General features: G+C 48.0%; 1 protein-coding gene across 1 annotated transcript in view; it reads right to left on the reverse strand.

Moving 5' to 3' along the window:
• GPC4 (glypican 4) overlaps positions 1–14,291 on the reverse strand; it is a 70,558-nt gene that overhangs the window by 22,598 nt on the left and 33,669 nt on the right. The window contains exon 3 of the mRNA XM_049827916.1: positions 1,468–1,859. Within this exon, the coding sequence (XP_049683873.1) occupies positions 1,468–1,859 (392 nt within the window). The remainder of the gene's footprint in view (positions 1–1,467; positions 1,860–14,291) is intronic.

A 14,291-nucleotide genomic window follows, 5' to 3' on the forward strand; every position in this document is an offset into this window, starting at 1 on the left:
CTCCCTCCCACATCTCCTTCCCACCACCAGACAGCGTCCCTGAGGCTGAAGGATTTTGCGGTCTCCTAAGAGGGACCCCACACATCACCCACAGAGCTCCATGACACCCATCCTCAACCAGCGGCACAGAGACACGTCTAATGTGAGAGTCATCACTATTAAATGAGGAGTCAAGGTGTCCAAGGACCTAAACCTGCCACCGCTAACTTACAACTTGCTCCTGGAGCCTGGATATATTAGTGTGGCAACTCTTCCTTTGCTAATGTTCTCTGCCCTATCGCACACATGCAGGCTTATCACAGGCTGTTTTTCTCATTTCTCTTCAAGAAAAATTAATGTGGAAGCAGAATTTTTTTTTTTCTTTCCAGAGAGACAGTATTTTAATATTATCCCTGTAAGTCAAAGCAATTTGAATGATTATCTCACTTAACGATGCTGCCTGTGCTGCCTCCAAAATTGCATTCTGCTTCTAAGACTACCTGAACAGCTATTCTTTTCTGTTTTACTGTTGGGGGTTTTGGGGGTCTTTTTGTTTTTTCTTTCCTAACACTTAGGGTGAATCAAACTACTGCCTGCCCTTTCAGCCTGGCATTTTATTACTCTGTAACCAGGCAGAGAGAAAGTAAACCTCTCTCTACCTGATTAAATGATTATACTAAATCTTCTATAGCCCACGGGAAATGAGTTGAGTTTGTTAAAAGGAAATCACTAATATTTGTTATCTTACACAATCACTTTACAGGGATTATTGACTATACCTGTTCCCTCTACCATAAAACTCAGACTAAAATGAAAGACAAATCTCATGTCAAAAAAAAAAAGTCACCCCACTTAAAACTCTCCAAAGTGGTTTATAAGAAGAGGAAGGTAAACGTCTAAGTGACCAACACATCATATCTGTGTGATGCGCAAAAAAAAGTGACTTTACCATGAAAGTCTGAGGTCTAACTCATGCTGCGTGTTTGGCACCAAGTACAACTGCCTCCTGCCCCGTGCATATGGCTCCGGCTTACTGTTATCATAAAAGTACTGTTTGCTCATGCTAACAGCCTTTCCCCACACCTGGCAGCAAGAAGCAAATCATCAGCTGCTCCATAATAGATGGCCACAGCATCCATGACTTGCTGTAATTTGAAGGCAATATTAAGAAGAAGATATGGCCATTACACAAGCAAACATGGTTATTTCCACTGCAGAAGGTATTTAATTTCCTGCTCATTGCTGTTGCCTAGACAGGAGGACAGCATCAACCTGGGGAACATCCCTGCTTCTAGGCTGCAGCACCGGATAGTGGTGTCACCAGAACGTGACTCTACCACGCAACGGCACAGCCTACATAGATGGAGTTTGGTCCCACCTGCACTCAACTACCACCAACGCCTTCAGGTACCGAGTCAGGACAACAGGGAAAGACGCTACCCATCACGAGTCCATGGGACATGGGAATAATCACGAGACGGAGCTCACCGCGGACACTTTGCTCACGACGTCCCTTGCGATGGCGAGGCCCTGAGCGAAGGTGCGGGCGGCCACGAACGCCCGCGTCACTTGTAGCTTGAGCTTCCGTGGCACATCCCCAAAGGGTTTTAGCTGCTCAGTGTACTTGCTGACGCACTCGAGGTATTCGTCCGTGAAGTGGTACTGGGGGTTGACCAGCCGGAACATGCGCTCCAGCAAGCGCGCCCAGAACTCATTGAGCATCTCCTCCAGGTTGACGTTGCCGCCCACATAGTACCGCTTCAGCTCCACAAAGAGGTCCTTGAACAGCTCCGAGTTCTGCATGTACAAACGGCCATATGTCCGCACGAACATGTCGTTCAGTGACTTCTCAGCATTTTCGAGAAGTTCTTTGAAGAACTCTAGAAAAGAGGAAGAGAAGATATGATAAACATGGGCAGTGGGTTGTGTGTTTGCACACTTCTACAACCAATGCCATTGTTTAACTGGAAAATTCAACACAATGAAACCATCACTCAAAGGAAACGGAAGGTTGAAAGACCCCCTGAAAATTTTCAAACAATTTCTGTATCTCAAAATTTTTGATTAGTCTTCATAAGCCAACCCTCCCAATCTCTCTCTAGATTGTAAGACTTGCATGAGGGAACTGTCTTTTGATGCAAGTCTGAATACCATGACAAAACTCAGCAAAATGGGAAAGAAAAAAAAACCAAACCAAACCAACAAGCCAGTTTCTTATATTACCATTCAGCTATCTTAAAAGAAGTCATTTCAAAGCACAAGACTATTGGAAAGCAAAAAGAAAAAAGGGTGGGTTTTTTGTTAAACAGACATTTTGCACAAATGGGTCTTCCTTCTCGGTTCTTGTCAATTCATTTTCTGAAATGATCATAAACCAGCCTCAAAAATGAACAAATTTTAATACATTTTAAAAACAAACCCCAAAATCTACCCGCGAGTTCCTTCTCCTGTCTTGCAAGTTTGTCAGCTCTCAGGGCAAGGCCTGTCTCTAATTACCTAATTGGTCCTGATTGCAGACAGGGCTTCAGATGTTTGTGGCAGTACAAAAAAAGAAAACACAACTAAGCCAGAATTTGCTCAAAATCCAAGGGTAAACACTTGGCACAAGAATGACAAGAGATTTTTCAGACGACAAGGGATGGATGGGGGACCTTGGGTTTCATCACTTTCTAAAAGCAAACCCCCACTTCGGTTCACCCTCCGAGAGCACCAGACAGCCTGGTGCCAGAGAGCAGCCGCTGCCGAAGCGCCGTCGCTGCGCCTTGGCGGTGCCAACATACATCTCCAAAGCCTGTAACGAGCTGACCTGATGATGGCTGGCACGTCAGATGCATCCGCCAAGTCAGTTTAAAGAACATCCCCTACCAAGACGGTGCCACCAAAGCCTTGGCACGTGGGTCTAAGCAAAGACTACCCTATCACGAAGCCTCTGCCTTGGAGATTTGGTGTAGGCGAGTTAAAATCAATAAATAGGGGAGGGGTCCATTAAGCCAAAGGCATTTGGGCCACTGTGGAACCAAGTTCTACGCTACGTGGCCTTGGGAAGGAGCTGAGGAGAGCAAGGGTAGGCGCCGCCAGGACAAACCATCACGTGCCGGCAGTGCTCAGGCTGGGCTGCCGCCCGTTCGCTCCGACGCCGCAGGGGACGCCGGCACCCCAGGGCATGGGCGCAGCCTCTCCACCGCCACGCACGGCCCAGGCAAGGAAGCGTATTATTTTATGCATGCCACCAGCGATTGAGGATTCTGACCTCTGCTTTTCTGTGACTCATATTCAATAAATATTTTTTAATAAAACATGCCTCTGTGGTTTTTTTAATCCTCAAAGGAGTAATGTTTAGAGCCAGAAGTTGTTAGAAGGAGGCGGGGGGGGGGGGGGGCGATATTTTGGCCCAGTGTGAATTTAAACCTTGTTAAAGCATATTAAAAGTATGCTGAAGTTCAGATTTTCGTCTTCAAAGTGCTCCAGTACAAACAAAGCCTAACACAGAAAACATTTTCTGGAAAAACTGAAACATTCTTTGCGTTCCTGATGAACAAAGTCATGGGGCTCAGTGCCTGACATGGCTGTATATAATGCAGCCTCTTAGGAGCACAAGAGAAATGATCCAAGGAAGAAAAGATTGATTTCAAACACCCAACACGTCCTCTGTCCAGTATCAGCAGGAACCTCCACTTTCGTTCCCATGACTGGCATTTCCTCTCCAGGAAGATTTTTTGCTGTTGAGTTTATACTATAGAGATTAGCTTGGTGTATATTAATTTCTAATTCACTTAATCATTTTGAAGGCTCACTTCCTTCCTTTGCTCAGACCTTTTAGTATCACCAAATAAGTTGTTTATTTAAATACTTTTGTGCCAGGCACAAGAGCTGACAGATGCACCAGCAAACTCTTCAAAAAGAATTAGATTTTGAAATGATATTGATGGGAGATCTACTGAATAGTCCCAATCACCAGCCTAAAGGAACCCAAAGCAATGTTTTAAGCCAAGAAAGTTATCTCAAGTAATACATCCATATTACCATAACCAATTTATTCTCCTGCCCAAACTCATTTTATTGGTTATACTCCAAAGTGGAAGTTGTTGAGTAAACTGTATCCAGGCTTCAGAGCACTTCATCTCTTAGCAATTTTTCATGTGGGCTAGGACCAGGTATGTTCATTAATTATCCTGAAAAAAACCCAAACCTGCAAACCTAATTAGTAGCAAATACCTGTGCACCTGCAGTCTTCCAGCCAGCAGCTTTTCCTTGCCCAAAAGGAAGGTAAATAAAGGAAATGAAAACTTCCCACCGAAACCAGCCACTTCTGAAACCACAACGCAACGCCGCTGAAGGAAGCCCCACGCACATGCAAAGCCATCGTCTCTGGCTCGAGCACCAGCCAGCATCTTCACAGGCAGAAAACATCCGACCTCAAGCGCCACTTTTCCAAATAAGAAGGGGAGGAGGACAGAGTAGGCTGCGCGACTGCAGCACAGGGTCAGCGCCCACCCTCCCGCCCTGCGAAACTTCCCCGCCACCGCGCGCCTGCATCCCCGAACCGCAGCGGATGGGGATGCCCTGCTGACCGGCGTCACGGCTTGGCCCGTGAGTGGGTTTCGCCGGCACCTCGAGGGTCCTGGGGTGGGGAGTGAGGTTGGGAAGGTGGGGAGGAGGGATGCCAAGCGCGGCAGCGGGGGCAAAGGACCATCCCACGGCAGCAAGCAGGGATGGATCCAGCAGCGGGACGTGCACCGCAACGTCTTCCTCCATGCAATGCGCAGCACTCAACGGGGTCAGCAGCAGGGATTAAGTGATACGTATAGGTATGTTTTACTGTAGCTGTTGGCATACTATTAAGCCTGCACGCCCAGTTTCCACCTCCCCGTCAAGAAATCAGCTTGGGCACATGAAAGAACATTAAGCTTTTCTCTGTGCAAAGCATGGGCATAGACGTCTACAACAAAGAGAAGAAAGTCAAAAGTCCTTTTTATGAATTAAATGCTAATCTGACTAGTAACTCCCTACATCTAATTAGATATTAATTCTCCCCTTCACAGAAACAAGCTGATTAGCAAACACCAATGTAACCCAGCATTAACCTTGCCACCACAAGAAGAAAAATGGCAGGTTCCTCTCTTACGTCTTGACTGTTTGCTGGGTAAAATAAATGACCACCTTTCATTTGTATTAGAAGTTGACTTGTTCTCAAACAAAGCAAACACACAAAGGCCTCAGTTGCTTATTTTACAGCACTGTAAAAGCACGTTTTACAGCTGTGTTGCAAGCAATCTGTACTCATTAAATTATCACTCTGACAGGCTTCCTGTGAAAAGCTGTCAAACGCAAACATTTTTCACAGACGACAAATCATACTTTGCCGGTGCTCTCCGAGACGCTGCTATCTGGAGGGATGGCAGGCTCTCTTTTTCCCTCCAGTTATCTTGTTTAAACTCCCAGAACACGGGCTGGCCCCTCTGTCGACAAACAGGCACAAGCACACACACCAAGGGCTTCACAAACTGACCTGCAGGAGCAGCACGTGGCTTGAAGGTCTCCCCGGTTCTCCCGGCTAAGAGCAGAACACAGAGAGATGTCTGGGCTACGCGGAGAGGATGGACCACAGACAAGGCGCTGGGCTAACGTGGCTCAGCCGGGTCTGGTCCAACCTGAATCGGGAGCAAGTCCACGTTTTACTGCTTCAACCCATCTCAGCCAAGCCCTGCTGATGCAAAGTCACCTTGTCACCCGGGGTGATGCTCGGGAGGACGAGCGCAGGGGCGAGGGTACGGGCACTGCCATCCGCAGAGCGCAGCCCACCTGCCCGGTGGAACCAGAGCCACAAAACCTTTCCTAACACCAAGGAGAAAGTTTAAAATTTGTCTGTATTGCAAAATAAATCCTGTGGAAGCTACGGACTTTGATGCTCCAAGGAAGATGGCATTTCCAACGCAATTAACTTTTAGAGATAGAAAAGGCAGTAATCTGCAGTCAGGCAATCTACCACTCTGGGCTCTGTTTATTCTTTTAACACGTTTGAATTTCAGGGTAGAATTTCAATGCCCAACACTTGGGGAAAGCCTAGAGATGTCATGAAACGGTAAAAAAGAGTGGATGTGACATATCTGGTATTTCTGCAATAAGAGTCCTGGAAAGGGGGGGGTGGGGGGTGGGTGGGGGGGGGTGGGGTGGAAGGAGAAAAAAAAATAATAAAAAAAAATCTTTGCTTTTCAACAAACCCTTCCATAAAAGAGCACAGTGGGAAACATAACCATAGTTACTTGGCAATTTCCTTTTTTCAGGTAATAAGATGTATAACCTGTTTGCAGCTTGAGGGCAAAGCAGCCCTGCCAGTAACCCAGCGCAGCAGAGCACTGCACCTCCCCAAGGTACTTCCACATGACATCAGTTTGCACTGCCAGAATAATTCGAAACAATCTTTCTTCCAAATTGTGGGATACATGAGCTACTTGAAGAAACACAATCACTCCACCCACTGCGAGGCACAGGGCAAATCCCACCTCCAGACAACACACCCACTTCCTTGGATTTTTGTACCAAATATTGGTTTTGATCTTAGATTCATAGGTCTCATCTGAAAATACCCTCTTTTTTTTTTTTTAGGTAAGAAGAGATGCAACATTTTCCTATTCCTCATGCTAACATTTTCAGATATATTAAGAATAGGGTTTTCATACAAGAGGGCTTTTAGATGAGGAGAGCCCGCTGCTGTAGGGCACAGTCCTACCTAAATCAAAGGCAGCTCCTGGAAATTAGGCGAACACATCAAAGGGGCACGTTCCCCTCCACCCACAGGCAGGTTTGGCATTTCCCTACGGACGCTGGTGACAAAGGAAGAAGCAGCAAAACTGCCTGGCCCGAGCTGCCTCCTGCCACCACCGGCACCGGCTGCCCCTTGGCAGGACCGACGCACCGGTGGTCCTCTGCCCCTCCAGCCATGCCCCAGGCAGGGAGTCCTCGGAGCCAAACCCACAACCCACTACCGTAGGAGTGCAAAGTTTTGCCTCAGATTTCCTGATCCTCAGGCACGAAACACATTTATTTCAGAGAAGAATTTCACACAGAGAAGCACAGCGCTCCACGACACCCCACTTGCTCCTCTTCCAGCAACCACTGAGTCAAACCATAAGCGACCCAGGGCTCAACACCAAAAAACCCACACGTTTTATAGAGCAGAGGAAACCTTAACTGCGGTACAAAAGACGCTGAGAGTCTTACCCAAGACCTCAGCAAGGCTGTTGAGCCAACGTGCTCACTACAGATGCCCATCTGTTGGCCGTGTTTGGGTGTGCTGGCATCCCTCCCAAAAGGAGACCAGGCGACCACCTTTCTGTTCCCAAGTGCTGCCGGACATGCCACATTTCCCATGCACTAGGTTTGCTTAGTTTAGAGCTGTGTTTTCAACTGGCCTTACTCTGTTAGAGGTTTCCAAATTAACCATGCAAATAGATACCAGGTAGACATGCAATTACTCAACACACCTTAAAAAACAAATAAAACCAGGCTTAAGCACACAGAAGAACATGCTGAAATTTTATGGGCACAATTAATTAGTTTCAGATAATTTGCCACCCAGCTTTTCGGGTATACTCTTAATATGTTGTCCAGATTATGATTAATTAAGGTCCGTCTGTCTTACCAAAACCTTTAATTTGCTTGTCTGTATAGACAATTACGCTTTCTAGTGTGTACAGGAGAACGCTGCCACAAAGAGATTGATTATATCTTCTCATAAAATGGTTTACTCATAAAATGTCCACAACAGCAAGATGGATTCCCAGACGAACACTCTTGCCCGAGCCGTGGCCCCGAAGGCTGTGCCGCAGAGGGGCCGGCGCCGGCACCGTCCCAGCGCCTTCGCAGAGGTGCATCTGTGGATGCAAACTCCACCCTGCAGCTGCTCCCACCACGTGAAGCGAAATTCAATCCAGACAGATAAAAGCAGTTTGGAGGAAAAGAGACAAATGTTTCACAGCTCTTTTCACCTCGAAGGTGAAGCCATCCGTAGCCGTGCCACCTACTCCAAAGGAAAAAGATATTTTATTTTTTTTTTTCTAAATGTGCCTCATTATTTTTAATATGCCTTCACTTCCTTTATTGCATATACCACATTTGTAATTTCCACCAGGGAAAAACAAACCATAGCTTAACAACCTTTTTCCAGAAGTGTTGAGAAACCGATGAATACATAGTGTTAACACATTTATTGAATATGAACTCAGGAAGGGCAGGGCAAATCCACAAGCTGTTTCTCTGTCCTGTTTTCAAACATGTGTTAGCACTTACTGACATGGGAAGAACTCTTCCGTGGAGTTTGAAGAAGTACAGGCTTAAATCATGCCAGTGTCACAGCAACAGCCCCGACATGTGAACCTTGGAGAGCTGGGAGGGACAACATCTCCCCAACCTTTGCTTGATCGGTCAAAGGTTTCAAGACAATACCAACAACTGGGCTGCAGCCTCATAGGGGAAAAAACCAAACCAAACCAACCAACCAACCACCAAAAACCAGGATTTCTAGAACTTCTTGTTTCTGGAGGACCCAAAAGCATACTCTTCATCTGCACCCTGAGGCTGGCAGAAGCCCAGAAGGGCAGGGCAGAAGATAATACACAGCGCGAGATCGCCACCATCACACTGAGACCGAGCTCATTAAAAGAGTAAGGAGCAACAAAGGAGGAGGAAAAAACCAGCATGGAGGTTGCTGTCTGTGTTCAAGAAGCAGACAGCAGCGCATAGCATCCTGCTGCATGTAGCAGTTGTCCCGTGAACGAGGAAAGCAGCGACAGCGGAAATGCCCTCGGTCCCCTCTTGGTCCGTCCTGCTCTGCCGGACCCCACGTCGCAGGACAAGCCCAGACTTCGCGGCCTCCTTGTCCCTACTTCCAGGGACCACCACGGCTCATGCCAGACTTTCTGGGTCGGCTAGAGCAGGTTTCTCCCGCTGCTCCCACACTGCCTCTTCCCCAAGCAGGAGGTTCTTCACTTCCAGCTCTTCCACCCTCCTCCTCGTGACCACAACTCAACGGCAGTCTTCCCCAACACAGCTCCCTTCCTGCTGCTTCTTCTCCCTCCATCTGCTTGCTCTTCCCTCAACTCCCCCTCCATGTCTACTTTTCACTGCACCCATTCCTCTGAATTTCAACTGACTTTTCAAACACATCTGCTATTTCTCAGCTGCTTTAGCCTGCTGACCCACATCCATTCGGTACCAACGCACCAAATTCCCACCCCAAACAGCAAACATCACCTGCAAGATCTGAAAGGGAGTTCCTTCAGCTTGCCTCCCGCATACCCCCAATTCAGAGGAGCTTTCTGGGACATTCGCTAAGGTATTTCACACATACGTATTTCTCCAAGTCTCCCTTCCTACTGCTGTTGAAGAGCTTGAGGAGGACCCATGCTGCTGAACAGTAGGGATGGCTTTCTCGTTCCCGTTACCTCAGTTCCCCTCATCTCATTATATTTGCAAGGAGAGCTCTTCCAGCTAGAGCCACCTCTCATACTTGTTCATCCAGCATGCAAAGGGCTGGACGCTACGACATGACGGTACATTTGACACTCATGAAACAGCTCCAGCTCCGCACCAGTGGAATATCACACCCCCAAGCCCACCACAGACCCCAAAACACCACCAACTCAACGGGCATCCAGGGGAGCAGCTCCCAGGACTACGCGAGCAATCCGAGCCCGCGCAGAGGCAAGGTGGCTCCTTTGTGCAGGAAGGAGGAAGAGAGAGTTAATTTTAAACAGACAAACAATAGCTCATTGACTGGTTGACAGCAATTAGTAACCAGAGAGCACCAGGCACGTTTCCTGTAGCCAAGTATAACGCGTGCTGCCCGAGTCTTTGCTTTTGGGAAAAAAAAAGCAAAGGGGTAAGAGCAGTCTAACTGTGATCTTAACAGCAGAACTGCTTGGACCCGAGATGCCAGAAGACTGTTTGATCCCTCTGAGCCTATACGCCAAGTGGTTTGCCCATTGCTAAAGTCTTCGCTCAGTTACAAAATCCAGTCCCTCTTTTTTCTTTTTTTTTCTTCCCCTGCCCCAACTTACAGGGCAGCAGCCTCTCCCGCTTTGAGATCCCCCTCTGAGATAACTTGACCTCAGGATCTTTCTGAGCCTCCCAAAACAGAGGTCTGGCCCCCGCCACTGTCAGACAAGCATCACCCTTCTCAACGAACAAGACTAAAAATCCTTAAAAGCCTCCAGATGGAGAGGAGCCAGTTAAATGAAAACAATGAATAAACAAATTTCCACAGCACAGAGAGCAGACAATTTGTTTCATTATTGTTGCAGTGAGTGGGAAAGCACAAACAAGAGCCCACAAGTGGGATTTTCTAAAGGAAGTGTGTTGGTGGTTGCTCCCTCCTGCTTCTCCTAAATCACTCCATCCCTACACTGGCTATGCACAGGTCCGAAACCAAGTCTGGAGGACTGGCTCCCAGCAACTGCTTCTTCCGCAAAATTTGAGAGATCTTCCCACCGTTTTCTCCCGTGGTTGGTATGAGGTTTGGTGACATCCCTTTCTGGAGAGGGAGGAACGAGGCTGTGCTTTCATCTCGACATGAGTAGCAGCAGATAGACAAAATCGCTCTATTATTTGTATGTTAACGATGCAGTCATCATCGGCGCACTTGCCAGAGGATGGGTTGTAATGGCAGAGCTCTCTCCGCCACGCAGATTTGTTCAGAAGCACAAACACCACGCAGCTGTGGCACAGAAAGCATCAAAGGTCCACCAGGTCTCTGCTCTCAGCACTCCTGCTGTGCCCCAACACCCACAGCTGCCTGCTGCAGGGACAAATGTGCCGGCAGCCAGGACGAACCCCAGAGTCCTGGGTGCCGAGGACACGGAGGGGGGCTGGCACGCGAGCAGGATGAGGCCCTGGGTCTCTGCTCTTGCAGGCAGTTTCCAATAAAAGAGTTAATGCGAGATGAAGGTCCCCAAAGGGCAGTTATTTCGGTAAGGCGGAGCGCCCCGATGGTCTGCCAAATTCTAACTATAGGAGCGGTAGGCTGGGCACCTGCAGGGCTCGTCTTTCACCGTTTGCCTCCGCACTGCCTGGAGCGGCAGAGACCACCGCAAGATTTCCCTCGTCCCTTCTGTCTCATTCCCGGTTATTAATACTTGCCAGCCATGCGTCTCACTGTCCCAGCACACCTCCCTGCTAAATCCTACCTGGAGACAGAGGCTGGAAGCCAAGGGTTATCTGAACAAAAACTAAATTCAGAAATGAGATTCCAGGGGTTCCCCCCCCCCAGTTTCATCAGAAATGAGATTCCAGGTTGTCCCCCCCCCCAATTTCATCAGAGTTTGGAAGGTATTTGGCCAATGCCCCCACCCCGCCCCATCAGTCACCTGGACGCAGCCACAAGCCAGTTGTTGTAATTCATTCACGCACCCAGGAGGAACACAGGGCTCACACTGGAAGATCAAGGGCACCCTGAGATGCTTCAAAGATGTACGGCACGACTGCGTTTTATACCTGTGGCTACTCCGCCCAACATAAACACAGAGCCCAGGACCAGGGGCCCCTCTCCAGCCCCTCTGCCCGGCACCCCGCACAGCAGAGGGGTGGGTGCACCACAGTCTCGGGGACCCCTGAACAGCTCCCGCTGCTTGCATTTGGTTTCTTTCCACTCAGTTGTCCCCAAGGGGTTTTGTTTTACATTTCTGTATTTGTTTTATCTTAAATGTTAATGGAAAAGTCAGGGGGAGCAGATCAGACATGGGACTCTCAGCATTTAACAGCTTCCCAGATGCTGGCTTGGGCTGTACGGTTTAGTACAAATCCTTCTGTCACTTGGGCATTCATTGGGAAGGCTAAACCTACAGCCAGCCCAGCCTGGGGACAGACCATCTCACATTCATCTTCTGTACACATTCCCGTACAACAAGGGCCGCAGAAGCTTTCTTGCTTTCCCTAAATCCAGAGCTCACAGAAGAAAGGGACAAGACTTGGTTTAAGCAGAACAGCAAAAGCGCTTGTGAAATGCAGGGGCAGGAGAACAAGCAGCCACTCGCCGGACTCAGCCCCACAGGGCAGAGGCTCAGCAGCCCCTCCACTCACAGGGGCTTGGGGCTCTGCCCTCCCCAATCACTCTGCAACCAGCCTACCAAAAAAAAAAAAAAAAAAAAAAAAAAAAAAAAAAAAAACAAAAAAAAAAAACCAAACAAAATCACTTCTCCCCCCAGAAAAGGCCTGGCACAAGTTACATCTTCCGAGAGATTCAGGAGGTGTCTTTAATAAGAAAAAACTAAGGACATCTTATCTAGGAAGCAACAGAACAGCGGAAGCACTGAAGAAGAGTTATGGGCTATGTCCTGTCCCTGCTCCAATTCCTCAAAACAGCTGAGCAATTTCCCCAAAGCAATGCTTGGCTAGCACAGACCCTGGCGTGGAAAACTTCAGCCTGAAAGGGCAAAAGAGGTGAAAGTTCGAGTTTAATAAATGGGACCGAGCATTTATGCAGTCTTAATGTTACCATTAATCATATTAACGTTATTAATCCCTGGGAGAGGGAAGGGGAGGGCACTGACCGGTGAAGAAGAGACAAGGCAAAGGAGATTTATTAAAAAAAAAAAAAAAAAAAAAAAGGGGTGGGGTGGGTGTTTAAAGCCCTGCTATAGCTGCTTCTGTGTTATGAGATGTCATCACAGTCACACAGCTTTGTGGCTTTCCAATGGCTGTCATTGTCACAGAGGGAGATGCTTACATGACCAGAGAATCTCACCCGCGATATTCTAATTTCTCAATGAAGCCCATAAACTTATCTGAGATCACATGTGCCAGAAAAACCAGCAAATCTTCACCTCTAAAAACATCTAGCAACAGGGAATCCAGCAACTCTCAAAGTATTTTTTGTTTTATCAAAAAAGCATTTCCCTTACTGCTGAAAATATATACCTTACTGCTACACTGGGATCAGGCTCGTGGTTTAAATTACAACAGGAGAGACCCCCAGGAGCATACATAGCTGTACTGTAAGCAAATATTTAGACAGGATATATAAGATATGGGACTCCAAAGCTCCAGTCTTCTCCCAGTGTCTGCAAACCAAACACACGCAGGAGGATCTGACGCTGCCACATTACGCATTAGGAGCCGAAATGATTTCTGGTCAGCCCTTTGGGGACGGATAATCAGCAGCTTGTTCCATGCTCCCGATTAAGAGGAGATAATCCATTTCTGTATGGCTTTGGTGTCAGATCAGAGCAATTCTGGCAACGGTTCCAACGGCACACAGTGCTCCGGCAACAGCTGATGCAAACGCTCCAAAAGCCACAGGGCATCACAGCCTCCATCCAAAGGACGTGCCGCCGCTTCAACTGTCCTTTTGCAGCGGCAACTGCTGCAAAGGTCAAGCACATAACGGAGGCAGCACGGGTTTGCCTCTCCTCTCGGACCTGAATGTCAAGGCTGAGAGATTAGCAGCCAGAGAACCCGCAACGAAGATTTCCAAAGAGCTGGAGAACACGGTTTGCTGCTTGTGCTGCATCCTGGAGTGGCCTTTCGCAGCACAGGGATGTGTCCCCCTGCAAGAGCAGCGTTCGTCCCACTTGCTGGGAGACCAGTTAAGTGAAGTGAATTCAGTCTCTGCAATAACTCGTCTCGCCGGCTCGGTCCCTCTACGCAGCTGTAGCGCAGAGGATTTCTTGTTAAACAGAGGAAGGTGCACAGCTCTTTCGTGTCAGCTTTATTTCCACTTGAATTCATTTAGCTGCTAGTAAGGAGGCAGCCCTAAAGAGCTGCGAATACTCAAATCAGAGCACAGGCCCGTGCAAGCAAAGGAAGAGCTCTGGAAAGGATCACGTACTTTTCCAATCTCATCCCTAGAGGTCAGGCCAAATATATGGGCCTTGACTGTCTGTCCTTCCTGTAGTTTGAGCACATTACATCAAGAAGTGTGGGAAGAATTGGACAAGGACAACTCAAACGTGCAAGGCAGAACTGAGCACAATTGACCTGATGACCAAGCACCAGGACCGAAGGAAGGAAACACCACACCACAAGCAGCCGATCGCTCAGCAGCAGGCTCTTAAACAAACACAACTACCACAGCAGTCTAGGGCATGGCACTCCAAAATTTTTGCAGAAGAGGCTAAGGACTTCAGAGGGGAGACTCCTCAACCTGCCCCAGCCACCAGCAAGAGTGCTTTCAGCCTCCAGGTGACTGGGCTGGAGGGAGAGCGGCAGTCATGATTAAAAGTTTTCCAAGAGGCAAATGATGGAGGATGGTAATCAGTTAATCTCTGCTTCCACCCCAGGTAAGATTAAAAAAATTCCTAAATCAGCTTTGACTGCAG

The sequence above is a fragment of the Accipiter gentilis genome, chromosome 24 (assembly GCF_929443795.1).
Source record: "Accipiter gentilis chromosome 24, bAccGen1.1, whole genome shotgun sequence".
In the NCBI taxonomy this organism is placed as follows: Eukaryota; Metazoa; Chordata; class Aves; order Accipitriformes; family Accipitridae; genus Astur; species Astur gentilis.